General features: G+C 37.6%; 1 protein-coding gene across 2 annotated transcripts in view; it reads right to left on the bottom strand.

Moving 5' to 3' along the window:
* Nucleotides 673-19,681, bottom strand: part of LOC109706439 (golgin candidate 2) — a 36,835-nt gene continuing 17,826 nt past the window's right edge. The window contains exons 5-10 of one of the 2 annotated variants that reach the window (XM_020227249.1): nucleotides 8,479-8,536; nucleotides 7,264-7,316; nucleotides 7,030-7,122; nucleotides 1,901-2,026; nucleotides 1,427-1,474; nucleotides 673-1,328 (exon numbers count right to left, since the gene is read on the bottom strand). In XM_020227249.1, the coding sequence (XP_020082838.1) occupies nucleotides 975-1,328; nucleotides 1,427-1,474; nucleotides 1,901-2,026; nucleotides 7,030-7,122; nucleotides 7,264-7,316; nucleotides 8,479-8,536 (732 nt within the window). In that variant the 3' untranslated portion in view covers nucleotides 673-974. The remainder of the gene's footprint in view (nucleotides 1,329-1,426; nucleotides 1,475-1,900; nucleotides 2,027-7,029; nucleotides 7,123-7,263; nucleotides 7,317-8,478; nucleotides 8,537-19,681) is intronic. The other variant, XM_020227250.1, reaches the window with a different exon arrangement.

Below are 19,681 nucleotides of genomic sequence, written 5' to 3'. Positions count from 1 at the left end.
AGAGAGAGAGAGAGAGAGAGAGAGAGAGAGAGAGAGAGAGAGAGAGAGAGAGAGAGAGAGAGAGAGAGAGAGAGAGAGAGAGAGAGAGAGAGAGAGAGAGAGAGAGAGAGAGAGAGAGAGAGAGAGAGAGAGAGAGAGAGAGAGAGAGAGAGAGAGAGAGAGAGAGAGAGNTTGTTTATAAATATCTAGTAATTTATTTTTTTAGTATTAAATATATATTATTATATATTATATTACATATTTAATTATTGCATAATATATTTTAAATATATTTTATTTATAAATATAAACTATAATACTAATATATGTAATATGATAACAATTTATATTAATAATGTAAAATATATAAAATAAAAAATATAATAAATTTTTATTTATATATTTTTTTTTCTTTTCAACCTAGCAATCGTGATGAAAAACTATTTTTCTTTTTCTATAAACCAATATAAACCAAATACTAAACGACGTAAAATTTTTTTTTCATCAAAAATTTTTTTTCCCTGAAAATTTTTTTTTTCCATAGTTTTATATGGAACCAAATACACGAAGTGCAGACGCAACAAATTGGATAATTCACACCTAACATGTTTATTACTCTGGCCAAATTTGTGAGAGGTCCAGCAGAACGTTGGAATTTGTAGATCCTATTTATGATTGCTGACAATCTAGTTCTTTTGCTAGAAAATTGCAATATGAAATATTGAGCTTTATAAGGATCGTCTATTTACATAATACTGACTAATGGGCTGCAGTGCCATATACTCACATCAAACATGCGCCCTGTAGCATAATTAGGCCAAGGAACATCAACTAATAAAAGATTACATATTCACTACTCAGAAATTCCTATAAAATGGAGAAGCGAAAAAATACCTCTTCCATATATCTATCCACCTGGGAGTGGCAAGAATATCATCCCTTACACAGTCGCCAAACACAATAAATGAACAAAATATGGCCAAGCAGTAAGAGCATCACGAGCTCGCCGTCTTATTGATAGACTCTAAAGAGACAACTGCACCAGAGCTAGAAACTTGGGAGTGGGAGATCATTATATAAGAGACCCATAGGTGCAGGCACACAACATAAAGTAAGGACCAGATCTGAGCCCTAGGGTTCCTTCTCAGAAAGATGAGGCCTGCAGAAAAGATAGAATCCAACTGTCTTAGTACCGATCCTAGTTGCTTCTGCCCGGTCCGTATCCTGTCATGCAGTGCTGTAGCTGATCGCTTGGATGACTGCCATGTTCCAGCCTCAATGTCTATCTTGGTAGATGAATCAGGAGCTTCCACACATAAGCCATTTTCACCAAGTAATCTGGATACTGTCTGTGGAAAATTGGGAATAATTTATTTGAGTTTTATTTTCGAAAAATGAAGAATTACAATAGTTAATTCTTATTAGCACAACTTTGTCAGCTACAGACCTCAATTCTCAGTAACATTGTTGCCTTCTCGGAGGAGAGAGCTTCGACCTAAGGAATTTGAAAATTTGGAGCAGGTAAGTTCATCTTGCAGGCAAAAGTTTACTTACAAAAAACATTTTATCTTTTAGGATATAGTAAAATAGACGATATTAATAGAACAAATAGCATTATATCATGTATATTCAGTGCTCCAGTACAGGGTATTTTCCCTAGAAATAAAATAAAATAATATAAACTTCATGCATTGAATTAAGAATATATGTTGAAGGAACAGTAAAAAAAAAAGAAAATCACTATCACAATATTTAGGGGCCTCATGTTCGATTGTACTTCTGAGAATTCTAGTAGTTATACACGATACAAAATGAGGAAACAAACAGTGTGCCACAAAAACTTTGAATTGAACGCATAACGCATAGTTTAGTCAACAAGCAAGTTTCACTAGTTTATAAGAAACTCGAGTAGGGACTGTACCTGCATCTGTTTCTGAATCAAGCGATCTGTTAGTTGATCAAGACGTTTCTTGACTTCAGTCTCTACTTCGGTAGGATGCATCATCTCTCTCCTCGTAATTGCAATGTCTTCTTCCATCCTTTTCACCTATAAATGCAAATGAATCTTCATGTCTATGCAGATTTTAAACTAATAAATACTGACAAAGCACAAATTTTTTAAAAAAAATTATATAGGCGCATAAGAATGTACACTTAAGGTGATGCAACTATTTCAAAAGCATCTCCTAATTCCAATTTTCATTAAACAAAGTTCCGATCAGAGTTGAATAGTCAGTACAATCTCCAATTATAAATTTACTGTTTTCTCAACCGAAAACATCCTATTTTCTCAAGGGAGTAAAGAATAAAATGTAAATCACGTCTATGGAACATTGAACTGATCAATTGGAAACTAAGCATGTAGTGTTGAAGGCCTTGTATATGTAAAATAATTTAAGCTCAAAGGTAAGAGTGTATAGAACTAATCTGAACTATAGGCCATTTTGATTCGACTGTCCAACCTTTTAAAATTTTGATTTTAGTATCCAACCTTTCAATTTGTTTGACTTAGATCATTTGATGGATCCTTCAGTACAAAATCTACAAAATCTAAACTAGTTACGTATTTTAATAAATTTACAATTATAAAAATTGCATAAAATATAGTAATTAAATGCATACAGATAAAAAACACTTCCAAATTTTACAGATAAAGAGTTAGGGGGTGTTTGGCCTAGCTTTTCAAAGCGCTTTTGGGCTGAAAAGTGATTTTCGGCTCAATAGAGAGTTTGGCAACTTATTTTTAAAATTTGATTCCGCTTTTTAGAATCAGAAAACTGATTTTGAAGGCCTCAGAATCAGAAAAAACTTGCTTTTTAAAATCTAATTCTGATTTTGGATTTAAACTTCAAATTTTTAATTTTATTTTAATTTCAATATTTAAATTTAAATTTAATTTTAAATTTTAATTTCAGATTCATTTTTGAATTTTTAAATTTTATCTTTTAAATTTTAAATTTTGAAAAAAGATTTCAAATTTTATATTTTAAATTTAAATTTCAAATTTCAAAAATTTCAAATTTCAAATTTCAGATAAAATTTAAAATTTTAAATATATTTTTAAATTTAATATTATATTTTGAATTTTTCATATTATTTATATTTTTATATTTAAATTTTAAATTTAGATTTAAATTTGAAATTTAATTTTAATTTAAATTTATATTATATGAAAATTTTATATTTTAAAATTCATAATATATATATTTTTTAAATTTATATTTATATTTTTAAATTTTAAAATTTCATAATTATTTTAAATTTTAAATTTTTAAAATTTAAATTATTTTTAAAATTAAAATATCAAATTTTAAATTTTGTACAATTTTGAAATTTAAAATTTTTAATTTTAATTCAAATTTAAATTTAGATTTTAAATTATTTTAAAATAAAATTTAATCAAAATATTAATTTATGCAAACATCAAAAAAAAAATTTGCCAAACAGCTTTTCAGAATCACTTCAGAAAAATCACTTTTATCTAAACTCCGCCAAACGCTCTATAGCTTTTAACCAAAATCACTTTTCCAAACCAAAATCACTTTTTCAAAAATCACTTTTTCAGAAGCTAGGCCAAATAGGCCCTTAGTAACTTGCTTAAATCAAATAAACTAAAAGGTTCGATAGCAAAATCAAAATTTTTAAAGGTTAGGTAGTCAAATCAAAATGAGTGATAGTTAAGTCCTATACATTTTCTTACCGAGTTTAAATGTACTCTTCTGCCAACAAAAAAAATGAATCATAACACTTCATAATTCTGATAGTTTATTCCAACAGAGTTGAGAGGTAAATCAAAACAAAACTGAAATTTAGTTAAGCAAATGACACACAAATAAGTTCATAATCATCATAAAGGATGATGAGCAAGGGTTTATTGATTCATGGTTTTCAAATGGCAAATAGGTTACAATCAGTAGGATAATGCAAAACAAAAAAGAAACAGTTCATATCTTGGACAGAAGGAAATTAAGGCATGATGAGGAAGAATCTTGAACGGGATAGAATTATCTAAGGTGTATTGAACAAAATGAACAGGTAGAAAATTAATACAATTTGCCACAAGGGTCTCGAAAAAGTCTTTGAGAATTTAGACTTCACAGAGTAAGGAAGAGGGATTTCTTCTATGACTGGCTGATAAATCTCTTTCATGATCTCCAAAAACTACTTTTCTCGTCTCTTAGCTTTTTTGAAAGGATAGAGAGAGGAGACCAAGAAAAAGAAAAGAGAACCAAATTGAGAAGGATTACGATAGAGATAATAAGAAAATTAGAGCAAGTGATTAGAAGTTTCTGTTCCTTTACTTTCCATACATTGATGAAGGTCAATTACCCATTTCCTTCCGCAGGTAATTAATAGGAGGAATAGAAAAAAGGGTAAACTTAAAAAAAAAAAAAAATCACTCTCTTTCTTGATCTCCAAAGACTACATTTCTCCTGTTTTGTAGCCATAAAAGGGTATAAAGTGGAATCCAAAATGAAGAAACGAGACCAGAAGTGAGAGGGATTACAGTGGAGAAAAAAACTAAGAAAGTTAGAGCAGGTAATTAGAAGTTTTTGCTCCTTCACTTTCATTCTTCAATAAAGGTTGATTTCCCATTCCTTCCTCAGATAATTATGGGATACATAGAGAAACGGTAAGAACTGCTGTATACTGCATTTTCACATTGGCGCTCTGCAGTTTATTTTCTATCGCTTAGGTTCCTAAAGCTGCTGATTTGGGTTTTTGTATGGAACATTTTATAAGGCTTATTATAAAATGAGTTTTGACTGGTTTTGATCTGCACACAGGTTCGGATCATATTTGGGCTGGATTATGAACTAGACACAAACCAAAATCCATTAAAATTTGGGATTTTTTCAGGATTTTGGATGACCCAAACACAATAAACAGCCAATCCAAAGCAAAGTACACTGGAGCTGACAGAAAGATTCTTATGGAATATCAAAATAATGACCTCAAGAATTTAAGCGACTCAAATAGAATTATGGGGTATGAATGTAAAAATATGCTAAATCACTGGCCCTTTTCGAAGTTTACCCAAAAAGTTATGAGATGGTTGAGATTTGTTGAGATAAGCAGTAGAATGCCTTAGATTCTTATATGATCATCGGTCAAATACCTTGAATCATTCATATCTAAATCTTTAATTCAAACTTAATGTGTCGTCTAATGGTTCACTGTAGATTGATATATCTTTCAATTAATCAACCACAATCACATTCAATATGAAAGATTGCGATCATGACAAGAGCGCCTATCAATCTAAACTAACTTCATGTAAAAATTTCAACAAATTACAGCAACTTGCTGCAAACAGAATAAATTGCCACACAATGTCATGTATTCTAGATGTGCGTTATCCATAAACCTAGCACCCAGATTATAAACTATTAATGACTCGATATATAACATTCTTGCTATACTTATAGGACGGGACTTTTTTATAAAATAACCTTCTAAAATTTTACTATTTGTGAAATAACCTTGTCAAAATTATATTTGAAAAACTAATCTCTTAAAGATAGTGAATGGTTCACCGCTTTCATAAAGACGGTGAACGATTCACCGCTTTCCTAATTTCTCAGAAAAGCGGTGAATCAAGGATTTAAGTGCCGTGGCATGGGGTCGTGTCGGAAACTTGCCAGCACGGTACGGCACGGTGCGTGCCGAGCCGTGCCACCGTGCCGATGCGTGCCAGTCAAAAAAATCTTGTGTGCCGATACATAATAGCATGAAATATTTATTTTTTTTAGCAACAAAATATTCTAGCTATTTATTATATCTTTTTATCACATCTTTTAAACTTTATTGAGGAAATTATTTACTAATTTAAAGAATAGAGGGTTTTGAGCTGTGCCATGGGCGGGGTCTGTATCGTGCCGGTATCTTGTTGGCACGTTACGGCACAATCGATACGGCCCGTGCCGACGGGCACTTAAAACCTTGCGGTGAATCATTCACCGCTTTTCACGTGTTTATTGTTTCTTTCTATAATCCTAACAACCACATAAATATTTTAACAAATCACATATAATCTTAACAACCTGAAAATTCTAATAATCTATCCATACAATCCTAACAATCAAACAAGATCCTAATAATCTATCCATACAATCGTAATAATCAAACATCACAGATAATCTTAACAATTTGAAATCCTAATAATATATCCATATAATCCTAACAATCAAAAAAAATTTAATAATCTATCCATATAATTCTAACAATCAAACAAAAATTATAATATTCCACACGCAATCCTAACAACCTCATTTTTTTTATTTCCCGTATAATCTACGTACAATTTTAACAACCTCATTTTTTTCTTTCCCAAAAAATTATGAAAAAGATGGTGAATGATTCACCGCCTTTAAAGACCTTAGAGACTTTCAGAATGCGGTGAATGATTCACCGCGTTTCGAGAGTTAATTTGCCAAATACAAATTTGAAAGGGTTATTTCGCAAATTATAAAATTTTATTTGGTTATTTTGTAAAAAAGTCCTATAGGACGTTTCCTGATCATTTCAGTATTCTGCCGTACGTAAACTGTTTTTGCCCATAAATCAAGGTTTGAAGTATATTAATTGTTGAGTGTAGTAAGCTATATATAGCCAATTTTTATAATTATTTTTTAAAATCTCTCAAAATATCATTATAAAAGTTCATTAGGAACAAAAAAAAACTAAAAAACAACTTTGCCAAAGCGTGCCACTAGGAGGTCATGCATATCTATCGACACACAAACGTACACGTGTCAGCATGGAGACTATGCCATACCGTGTCAGGCACGTGTCAGCACGGAGACTATGCCATAACATGCCAGGCGACAACCGGCACGCTCCCGTGCCACGGCACTTTATTCCTCACTAGCAATATAACAATAGCTGGAAGTCTATTGAATGCTGCCAAACTATGAAAGTAAAATTCTGAAACAAAAACATAAAATAAATAAAAGTGAAAATCTAAGAAATATGAGAAGCATTATTAAGTTCAGCAGTAAGCACAATGTAATATCAACATGTAGATTTCATGCGACGGGAACAGCTTACCTTGTCTTTCAACTTCATAATTTTATCACACGTGATAGAGTATTCTGCATCAAGAAATTCTTGTTCAAGTTTGAACCGTCTTAAAGACTCTATCTAGACAAAACAAGTGAAGAAATTAGAAGTACAAAAATAAGATTTTCTTTTATCATTTGTTTAAATGAATAGTTACGGAAAATCATAGATATCTAATGTAAGATGGAAAGCCAATAGACGACTTGTAAGCTCACAGCTTACTTCATTTTGTGAAGTGGCACTGCTTCGAATATTGGACATTCTCCTCTTGTGTTCTGCACAAAAGGAATAGCATAACATGTAATTTATTTATAGGAAAGACTATTTAAAATAATTCTAATAATAAACACATACAGGTGTATAAGTGTGAAGCTATACACATTTTCAAACATAGTGCTAGAGGTTATATGTTACTTCTTTTTCGCAGTATGATGGCAGATATTATATATAACCATATTAGAATGCAACAATTACTTCTCCAGACATAGTATCATATTATACAGAGAACATGGAACAGAAATATGAGCACAAGTTCACTATTGGAACCTCTAGAGATAATAGACATAAGAATCATTTGCTTGGTTGAAAAGCAGCCACTAGAACAATTTACAACGAAGAAAAACCAGAAAATTAAGTAAATGCATAGTTGCTCACAGTACCTCAACAAATCCAATCAATAGAAGAGTTTTCTTTGGAAGCACAACAATGAGTCTATCCAGATGAACACGCCTAGACATATGAAATCATAACAAAATGTTGACTTTTCTAAGAGGAAGCGGAAAAAACTAGTAAAGACATCTTCCTTATTCCACTTCGAATGAGAAGCTAACTTCATCGTTAGCTCAAATAATAGCAAGTTGCAAATAGAAAACAAATAAGAAAACCAAGAAAAATCAGAAAATTTAATTTAAGCAAAAGTTTGCAGTAACTTAAATATACTAAAGAGCAGGTGAGCAACATTATTAGATGCGAAGGAGCATATGACTTTTCTGTAGTAAAGTGCAACTTAACAATCAGCCACATGGCAATTACTACGTCAAAAAAACCATGATAATGCTGTAAGTAGGGAGACTTAGTATTTGCATCCATCTCCAAACAGCGATAGTGGTAATAATAGTTCCGATTTATGAAATATCAAGAGGAGCAAACATAAGTTCAAAAAACAAAAATAATAAAAATAGAGGAAACCAGAATGGGCACCAAAATTTCCAATTATATGTGAAGAACATGGTACATTATATTGTTTGTGTTACTTGCTAAATAGAAATAAAAAGTTAACTGTGCTTGCTCATATAAGCTACATAGAAAACGACTCCACATCTTTGTTCGGTAAAAACTTCACAACCTATGCGAAGATATATGTAACCATAACAAAAGATTATCAAACAATGAAATCGCCTTTAAGGGCAAATTTCTTATTAGTTGTGAAGCAAATACCTTCGTGTGCAAGTTCCTTTAATTCAATCTGCTCTCGTAGTTCTGCCATCCGATTTACCTTTTCTCGCACAAAATGAAAAAAATAAATAAATAAATAATATTCAGGTACTGCACTTCCGTGAAAGTACCAAAAAACTTCATGTAAGTCATCCATCCAATATTACAGCAAAACTGAGACTGTAAATAATAATATTCAAATCAGCCAAACACATAATTTACATTTAATAATACACAAATTCTAATCACAAAAGTAACAAAATGTTGGTATGTTTTATCACTGATTTTATATTTTCATGTGTCTTTTCTCTAACTTTCAGTCTGTCATTGTTGGAGGGAAAAATAAGAACTTCCGCAAATTCAATTGTACTTCACAAGTAACTGGTGTGTACTTGCATAATAACAATAGGATAACTGGTTACATGGTGTTGTTTTCAGGCATACTCATGCAATTTTAGTGCTTTGAATGCATTCATCATTTTCTTTCATGAGTAATATATGTCTGTGACAGTAAATTATCGCAGACCCAAATAAATTGCTCTTTTATTGCTTAGATGGAATAGATTAAAATAAGGTTACCTCCAAACTGAGTTAATCATTAAATAAGCTAAGTCAATAGACATTGACCCACAAAGGGCCCAGCAACCATGAGAGAGAGAGAGAGAGAGAGAGAGAGAGAGAGAGAGGAAAGGTGATTGAGAGTACCAAATTAAAATTTTCGAATAACCTACACAAAGAAGAGATCTGAATAGCAAACTACTGTAAATTAAGATATTGGTTCTTTCAGTACACTATAAGAGTGTGGGAACACAAATCAATTGATTCCACAACTAGACCAGAGACCTTACTGCAAAGATCTCGTAAACATTAAATGTAATACCCCGTTCTTAATTAAATTATGTTTTGATTAAAGTCAGATTATAGTACTGCTTATCACACTTAAATATTGGCAGACAGTTTATAGATGATTTGATCTTTGAAAAAAATTCTGAAAATTTTTCAAGAGATAGCTGTGATTATTCTAAGGCCATGATTTAAATTTGGCGACAGTTTGAAGCTCGGATCCTTGACCAATCAATCAGAATAATTTAGCTGAAAAGAATTAATTTAACAGATCAAACAACCTTGACTCTACAAGAAAATTTATTTGTTTAGTTAATTAGAATACTCGGAGCTTACCCCTAAAGTTTCGTGTTGATCCAATACCTGAACAAGCTACGTCCAAGTTTCAGTCAGCATAACATTTTGTGCGGATTTCTTTCGTAAAATGGAATAAAATTTGTGCTGTTGATCACAGATTAGAATCGCTCTTGGACTCTCAAATTTGGGCTTAATCGGATCTCTAGATGAATTTAAGTGGACTAAGGGGGCGTTTGGATTGACGAATCTATAGATTCAATGTAAGTCAAGTGTAGTGGTGTTTGAGTTTCCTTGAAGTGTGTGATTATTTTTTGGTTGTTTATTTTGACGTAACTCGTATAGTCTGAAAGTTAAATTTAATTACTTATTCTGTTTGTTTTGATGTAACTTGGTGCTGGTAAAATTAGTTTTTTGAGTACCGTTGTTTGTTTTGATGTAAGTAAGTGGATCCCGTTATCTTCTAAATATAGTAATAAATTTACCGCTATAAAATTTAACCTATTATATAATTAAATTTTTTATTATTATTTAAAGGAAATCCTAATTTATTATAAATAAGGTAATTCTAACCCATTATAAAAGAAGTAGAGTTTAGGTTTTACTGTTTAATAAATTTTTTAGAGGAGATTGGGTGTGGTGGAAGTTGAGTTCGGCACTTTTGAGGAGGAAGTCGAGAGTAGGTGAAGTGGAGGTCTAACGTAACTTGAGTTACATTATATTTTTCACTTCCACCAAAACAAATAACAGAAGTGATGGAACTTGAGTTCCATCACTCCACTTACACCAAAACAAACGGACCCTAAATGGAACTTATATCAAATTCTACAAAAGAAAAGGGGCCTCACTACAAATTTACCTCCACACATGTCCACACTATCAGCTCACCCATGGCCACCTTTTTCTTTTCTTCTCTTGGATAGCTGGAGAGCTCTCTGTTAGGGACTTAGCGAAATTACTGTGCAATCTGAGTCCTTGGCCTAACTTCGCTAGCGGAGCGGGCTGTAAAGGAGGCTCAAAACCAGCAGCAATTGTAGGAGACAAGGGATCATATAACTGCCAGACTTAATGGCTCCAAAACCAACAACGGAAACCCAAGGGTCATGGGCAACTCTTGGGATCACTAGGCATTCATGAGGCACTCATGAGGGCTTATTATTATGTGATAGTGGATGAGTTAATGTGTGCTTTAACATGTGCTCAGTGGTGAGTTAGTGTAGGCTAGATTCATTGCATTTATAAGACTAGATCCTATAAGTAGAAGGGTTGGCTAAGGCCAAAGTAGGTAGAAGGAGAAACACAAGAGTTGTGTATTGTAGTCTTATTTTCCTAAGTAGTGGAGTACTTAGTTTTTTTAGAAACCTCTGCCTCTCTCTTCCCTCCTTTTTGCATACTTAGTGGTAGGACGCGAAAGTCCAAGCTAGCAAAAAGGAGCTAGGCTTGCCCATCTTTGAGCAGAAATGCGGGCGCCGCACGGGCTTGGAGAACAAAAACGCTAAGGTCGTGACAGTTGGTATCAGAGCCGATTCGAGGAGGAACCATGTTGTCATCAGATACTGCCATCATCGACGTAACTGCTGAGCCTCCGAAGCAAACCAAGCAAGAAAAGAGCAAGGAACCGCAGACTCTGGTGAGAGAGTCCACATCGCTCGAGGACCGCATGGGCTCGTTGGAGGATGCTGTTGCAAAAACAGAAGAGCACTGCTCCCTCCTATCCCAGCATGTGGGGGTGATGGAGGAAGGGCAGCAGGCCAGGAAGGACAGCGTTGCCGCTGCCATGGCGACCTTCCGTCCATAGATCGAGCAGCTTCGCAGTGACTTTGCCCGATGTGAGAACGAGCGAAGAGCGCTGGTTGAGGACCTTGTTACCAGGAACGACGAGGTTGAGGACCTCAAGTTGCAGGTGGCAATCCTTGAAAGGGCGGTGGCGCGTGGTCCTGAACCGCAAAAGGAGTATGCTTCAAAGGTACGTGTCCCTGAACCTCAACACTTCAAGGGAATGCGCGATGAGGAGATCGACAACTCCCTGTGGCACATGGAGCGCTACATCAAGGCGCTGTGGCTGGACGACAAGGAAGAGAAGGTCCAGATCGCATCCATGTACCTCACCGAGGACGCTATGCTGTGGTGGCGTTGGCGATCGACAGAGGCCGAGAAGGGCCTATGCCAACTGAAAACATGGGAAGACTTCGTGCACGAGCTGAAGGCGCAATTCTACCACGAGCACGTTGAATATCTTGTAGGAGACAACTTCGACGGCTCAAACATTCGGAAACCTTGAAGAAGTATGTTCAGGAATACTCCAAGCTAATGTTGGCGATCGCCAGTGTTTAAAAAAGTCCAAGATGCACCCAGGAGCAAAGGGTTGTTAGCGCCTAGATGCAAGGCACAGGTATGCACCTGAGAGAGGTGAGGCATACACTATCAAAGAACTTTGAAACCAAGAAGTTTCTTACTATACTTTCTAATAATTGTTAAGTAGCATTAAATATACTCTTTAAAATCATATTATCACAATAAATATTCTATCATTACCCAAATAATCACATTTTTGAAAGGAAAAAAATGCGAAAAAGAAAAGAAGCCAAGCAATATATATGATAATTTTAAAAAACAAAACAACATAGATAAAAGTAAAGAACAAATTACCTTTTCGTCTCCAAATAAAGGCAAGTATAAAAGTAACTATTAATTAACAAACATATAGGAAACTTTGATGTGAAAAATATATAATTGTAAGCACGATCATAAAACAGTAACATGCATGATGCTTAAAAGTTTAAAGTTTCAAGCCAAATATCGGGGGACGAGCGGGGGAGAAGAAGCTCTAGAGACGACGGGGAGTGTCGGAAGTGACAAACGAGCAAGAGAGAGGGAGCGCCGAAGACAACAGACAAGCGGGAAAGAGGGACGAGCGGAAGAGGGAGAGGGTACGGAGAGATATTTAGTATTTAGGGTTTAGGTTATGTTAGCTTAGGGTTTTGGTTTTATTTTAGATATTTCAACCCGTTAGATCAATAAAAATATGGATCCAAACCCATTAGAGCATATGGATCTAAATCCAAACCCATTAGTGTAAACATTAAGAAGGCGCGCCTAGGCAGCGCCTTGCGCCTAGGCCTAGGCACGCACCTAGGCAGCCGAGGCACACACCTAGGCCTAGGCACGCACATAGGCAGCCGAGGCACGCGCCTAGGCCACAGCGCCCGCCTAGGGGCTGCTTAGGTACTGGCCTATGGGTCTACCGCCTAGGCATCTAGGCGGGCACCTAAGGCGCGCCTTTTTAAACTATGGCGATCACCAACATGGCCGAAGAGGATCGGCTATTCTTTTTCCTCGGTGGACTTCAACCATGGGCGAACAAAGAGCTCGTGAGGCGAAGTGTCAAGGATCTGAACTCTGTGATAGCTTTGGCAGCGAAATTGCCCGAGTATGCGTGGACTGAGGACGATCGTGGTAAACCACCAAAGGCAAATAAGATCAAAGGTGGGGAAGGGCACTGCAATCCAGGGGATGCAAATAGGCATAAGAAAAATCCTGTCTCGCCACATGCAAAGATCATATGCTATGTATGCGGCGAAAACCATTGGGCGCGGGATTGCCCCAACAGGAGCTACAAAAAGGGAAAGCAAGTGGTTGCGGCCCAAGTCGAGGAGGGCGAGGACGTAGTGGAGATGCTGAGGATGGGTGCACTAAGTCTCGTCAACGCGGTTTGTGGGCAGACAAGCGATGACAAGCTCTGCAGGAGGGAGCTGATGTTCATTGGCGTGACCCTCAACGGAAGGGCAACGCAAGCGCTGGTAAACACTGGCGCAACCCACAACTTCGTTGCAAAGGCTAAGGCCAAGCAGTTAGGCCTCAAGTTCGAGAAGGATGCGAATCGCATCAAGGCTGTCAACTCCTAGGCACGACCAATCGCAGGAGTTGCAAAGAATGTAGAGATAGCCATCGGACCGTGGAAAGGCAAAGCTAATCTCACTGTTGGGCCGCTCGACAACTTCGGAGTGATTCTCGGAATGGACTTCCTTGTTTCGTCGAAGGCGACGCGCCCATGCCATACTTGCAAGTGCTGAGCTTCCTAGACGAGTCAGCGCCTTGCATGGTTCCGATGTGTCGGGACGAGCCGACAAAGGACCAAACTCTTACAGCCCTGTCGCAGCAAGGCTGGTAACCTCAAGGAGGATGCGAGCAGCGACGAGACTGTCAGGTTTCATTCGGCGCTGGAGCGGCCAACGTCCAAGCAAAGTGCAAGTCATTCTATCAAGGAGCCTGTAACATACCGAAATATCGGTGGAATATATTGGACTTCAGCCAAATTGGCCAAAGTGCCCGAAAGAAATAGTGGGACAAGTTTAATTTAACATTCCAACAAGGTTGAAAGGGTTAAAAGTGGGTTCTAAAGGAATTAGAAGGATTTTAGCATCGTTCGGTGCGAAATAGAATCGAAACGGAGCCAAAAACCAATTCTGGGCAAAATGTACCGGTACAACCATCGAGTTATAACCGGTACAGACAAGTGTACCGGTACAAAATGGAAGTGTACCGGTACAAATGCCCCAGACCCGAGGGAGTTGCTCTCGGGTTTGGTCATACGAGATCGTGTTACCGGTGACACGAGAAAGTGTACCGGTACACTTTGGGCTGACAGCATAGAATTGGGCTGTTGCAGATAATAGTGTTTCGGGGGCCTAGTTGCAATTGTAGCACACTATAAAGAGGTCAACACTTCTCCCCTTTCACAGCAGCCCCTCTCCTTCTCATTTCTCTCATTTTCTCTCCCCCTCTCTCTCTCTAGAAGCTTTGCACCAAGGCAAAGGAAAAGGAGAAGAAGGCTTGGAGATTGCATTTTGAGGGTTTTGAAGATCAAGAAGCTCTCCTTCAAGGTGATCTTGGAAGAGCTTGGGCTAAGGTGAGTTCTTTTGCAAGAATACATCTAGGGTTTGGATTTCTACCCTAAGATCTAGAGTTTTGATCTTCTTGCAAGCTTTAGAACATTGTAGAGACTTGGAAACACATGAAATCCATGGTTTCTTCAAGGTGCTCTAATGGTGAAACTCTAGGGTTTGCTCTAAACACCCTAAGAATGGTTCGAATGGTTCTAAATGAGTTCCTAGATGTTGAACAAGCTCTCTTTTGCTTGTTTTAGAAATCGATTTGGTGTATGTTGTTATGTGACATATTTGGGCACCAAAATTGGGGCTTTTGTCACTGGTGGGTTTAAATGTAAATTAACCCTATACAAACCTAATTGCTAGGTACACGAACGCGTTGGTGAAGTCGGTTCGACGATTAGTCGAGCCTACGCGAAGTTATTGAAGAAACGGACCGTTGAAGCTTCGTTTCCGCCTGGAGGACCGAGGCGACGCCCAAAAATCATGAAATCGGAATCGTGGGCTCGTGGCAACTAACCGTAGACCTTTAATTTTCGGATCGTGAATTGGTGGCTGTTCAGGTGGTCGCGCGAGAGTTTGGGCCGAGCCGGGTCACAGGTGCCGCGAGAGGCCGATTGCAAGTGACTACAAGCAATCGGAGCGCGAGTTGAGGTGGGTTGTGTTTACCGAAGCGACTAGGTCGCCTGTATGTCTAAGATGAGTGTTTATCATTGATGCATATAGTGGTAGCTAATGTTGAAGTATGTGAATGCATGAGATGAATAGTATATGGGCTACCAATGAATGCATGAATGACATAGTATAGAAATGCTAGATAAATGCATTGATTAATGCTAGTTGAATGCACATTGCATGTTATAGAAATGCTAATGTAAGAATGCTAAGTGAATATATGATAAGCATGAGATAGAGAACTATGTTAAATGACATGTGCATGTGGATATATATATATACATATAGATCGAGTGGCATCGAACCTAGTGTTATTGAACATAGGTTGAACAAGTGTGGCATGTAACCTATGTTTATAGTGTTAATAAACATAGGTTGAACAAGTGTGGCATGTAACCTAGTGTTAATAAACATAGGTTGGATAAGCGTGGCACAGAACCTAGTGTTATTGAACATAGGTTGAATATGAACCTAGTGTCATGAACCTAGGATGGATAAGAACGAATATGAACCTAGTGTTAAAGAACATAGGTTGTGGAATAAACCTAGAGTTAAAAATAAACCTAGGTTATGTGATAAAGCATAAGCCTAGAGTCAAGTGAACCTAGGATGGAAAGAACATTGGACCTGGATAGGTCGACACTATAGGGTTAAGACCAACCCTCGAGTTATGTGAAATGGATTCCGAAATCCCAGAGCTTTTGGATCACACCGAGAGTGGTGTGGGGCATGTGCGACGATTTCGCCGCCCGGGGCTATACCATTGTCGTGGTGTGTGCGACGATTTCTCCGCCGGATGGTTAAGCCGGTTTGTATATTATACCGCCGGGTGACTTGAGCCATGGCCGAGCCTGCGACGATTTCGCCGCCATGTGGCTAAGTCACGGAGCACGGTGAGCTGTGGTTGGCTGAGGTGCATGTGAGAGTTTTCACCTTGAGCTGGACAGAGCGCGGATTATCCGCAGTTGATTAACTCAAGCCCGAGTCGAGTGGCATAGATGACTAAGGTAAAGGTAACCTTAGAAAAGAATCGCCAATGAGCTTAGTGTGACAAGCTAATAAAGTAAAGAACGGCTAATGAATAAGACTAGCTAATAAAGTAAAGAATGGCTAATAATAAAGAATGTCAAGAATAAAGAATTGCAAGTAGTAAAAAAAGGCTAACGCTAAAAAAGGGTAAATGATAGAGAATAAAATCAGTAATCTACTTGCATAGTTGCATGGATTTCATATTGCATTTTGTGAGCCATGTTATCTGTTAGTTGCATAATAACATGATGATATATATCTGTAGATGTTTTGGACTAACATGATTACAGTGCCTCCTTAGACCTATTGGTCGAGCTTTTCCCTTAGGTGACCGTACGCACTGGGAACCATGGAGTTGGTTCTCAACCCACGTTGTTTTGGGGTATTACAGGTTCGCACGTGAGCTACGCGGCGGCGCGAGGCAAGGGCGTAGCTCCGTAGATAACGCCCTACCACAGAAACCTGAGATAGCAGTACCCCGAGGTGGTCTAGCTTAGGGGTTTAGAAGACAATGAATCAAATTTGTAATAAATTGTAATATCTAGATTGTAACTTGGAAGTTGAATGTAAAAGAAAATTGTGATGTAAAAAAAATGTATCTAGTGCGAATGCTTGTAATAGCAAGTAGTTTTATGTTTTTGATACTTCTTTATGCAATCTTTGATTGAAATGTGTTCCTGGTTGGAACCCCATACATTGGATTGATTGCGACGCCTAGGACGTACGGGGGAAACTCTGTCCGTTCGGCAGTCTGTCGGCGTGCCCGAACCCGACCAAATAGGCGGGGCGCGGGGCGTGACAGAGCCCGTGGGGACCAAAGGGCATTCTGCGGCTTGACGGAGTGCGCATGCGTGTCGCGAGGGACAGGCACACTTGGTGAATTCTCCATGCAACGAGTTCGCTGGTGCTTGTGCTCAGAGGAGCAAAGCACTAGGGACTGATCCTGGGGCAAAGGCGGACTGTGGTAACAAGGCTCGGGGCCATTCGGGCGCGAAGGCACGACGAACTACGCAAAAGGCTATGCAGATTGGGAGCAGCTCAACGCGCGACAAGGAGGTCAGCCCGTTAGGTGAGGGAGAATGTCAGAGACTTAGCAAAATTGCTATGCAATCTGAGTCCTTGGCCTAACTTCGCTAACGGAGCAGGCTGTAAAGGAAGCCCAAAAGCAACAGCCATTATGGGAGACAGTCATGTAACTACTGGACTTAATGGCTCCAAAATCGCCAGCGGAAACCCAAAGGTCATGGGCAACTCTTGGGATCACTAGACATTCATGAAGCATTCATGAAGGCTCATTACTATGTGATAATGGATGAGTTAATGTGTACTTTAATGTGTGCTTAGTGGTGAGTTAGTGTAGGCTAGATTCATTGTATCTAGAAGCTTATAAGTAAGAGGGTCGGCTGGTAGAGGGAGAGACACAAGAGCAGTTCTGTATTGTAGTCCTATTGTTCTAAATAATGGAGTACTTAATTTTTTGGGAATCTCTGCCTCTCTCCTCTCTCTTTTTTGCATACTTAGTCGTAGGACACGGAGATCCAGGCTAGCAATAAGGAGCTAGGCTTGCCCATCTTCGAGCAGAAAGGCGGGCGCCACACGGGCTTTGCGAACAAAAACGCTAAGGCCAAGTCTCACTTGGCCATCCAAGCATGAGGCTTGTCCACCCTTTAAGTAGCACAACTCAAGCTTTAGTCCATCAACATATCATCATGGTGCCATGTTACCACTAATGCCGTTGCCACGGCGCACAGCCATTCGCCTCCATCCCCGTTGCTCTATCCGATTGTCTGTCTCGTCCTATTCTGCAACCAATGTCCCTGTACTCTGACGAAACTCGCCGCCATTGTTGCAAGTCAAGTAGACCGCCATCATCACCTTGTGATGGCTTCGCCATGACTAAAGCACTAAGGTTGGTAATCGAATGAAAAGGAGAAAATTAAATAAGTTCATACACCAATCTACGTAAGTTGGGCACATTCTACATAATTTTGCTAAAAGCGTGCGCTATATATCATTTTGAGTCGACTACTCAACCTTTCAAAATTTAGATTTTACAACCCAACTTTTTAATTTGTTTGCATTGAGTCAATCAACAGCACTTTGACTTCAAAATTGAAGCTAATTACTAACTTTAATGAATTTACTAGTACAGTAACCCGTGCGACGTGACGAATAGATAATTGGAGAAAAATAGAAAACAACGACAAAAGAAGAGAAAATGGCGATAAAAAAAACGATGATGAAGGGTGGGATTCATCTTTACCAATGAACGAAGGTAACAGCCAAAGGAAGAGAAAGAGGAACGGTTCGGCCTAATACAAAAGTGTGATTCGGTTCGGTTCAAGCAAAAAAAAAAAAAAGAAAACCCGATTCAGTTCAAGCAAAGAAAGAAGAAAACTTCAACCGGTTCGATGTGAAGCCTACACTTGATAGTGATCGGTTTCGGTTCAAGCAAAAAAAGAAAAAATTTCAGCTCAAAGATGAAAACATATGGAGTAGTTGGGTCGGTTCAGCCCAATGCAATAGGTTGACCTGGTTCAGTTCAAGCAAAGAAAGAGAAACCAGGTTCGGTTCAAGTAAAGAAAGAGAAAAACATGTGGAAGACTTGAGCTAGTTCGGGAGAGCCCACACTCAACAATGATTGGTTCGATTCAAGCAAATAAAGAGGAAGGACTTGAGCCGGTTTGGGATGGAGCCCACAGTCAACAATGAAGAGAATGTTGCCATGTGGCAAATTTAGGAGAAATAATGTATAGATATAAATATAAATAGTTACGAGAATCGCATGAAGTATACTAAATAAACCTATTGAAGTTAAATTGTTGTTGACTAACTCAAATCAAACAAATTAAAAGGTTGGGTGGTAAAATCAAAATTTTAAAATGTTGGGTAGTTGACTCAAAATGGTCCATAGTTCAAGTTCTATACGTTTTTTCCCTTAATTTTTATAATCCTTTGGTTTTATTTGGGGCTTGATTCAGCCAGGCTGATTCTTATTATTGTGTCTATTGGAGCAGACTGCAATTTCAAAGAATTGTTGGACTGGACTATAAATAGATTGGGCTGTCTGCTGGACCAAACTGCAATTTCGAAAAATTACTAGACCAAACCATAAATAGGCGGTAACTTTCTCATTACAACTCTGATTTTGGCATGTAAATGTCACTGGATTTAGTTTAACACGTGGCATCAACATTTTCTAGTCCAGTAAGCAAAAGAAGTCTCGATGGTGAGTGCAATCTAAAGAAAAAGTGTATTTAATAAATAATTACAGAATAAATGTATTGTTACTACTCCTTTTAGGACAACCCCTAAGACCTTGTGAAGATTAAATTTTGAGTTATAATAGTCTTATAGTTAAAGGTGGGTTAGCATATCCAATAATTGAAGAACTTCTTACCGGTTCTTGTTTATACATCAAATTATCATTGGTTCTTCCTCCTTACTTGTGGTTATCTTATTTTGAATACTTGTTC

This window comes from Ananas comosus, linkage group 2 (assembly GCF_001540865.1).
Source record: "Ananas comosus cultivar F153 linkage group 2, ASM154086v1, whole genome shotgun sequence".
Taxonomy (NCBI): domain Eukaryota; kingdom Viridiplantae; phylum Streptophyta; class Magnoliopsida; order Poales; family Bromeliaceae; genus Ananas; species Ananas comosus.
Note: the sequence above shows the minus strand (reverse complement) of the source record. Positions and strands in the feature narration are given on the sequence as shown.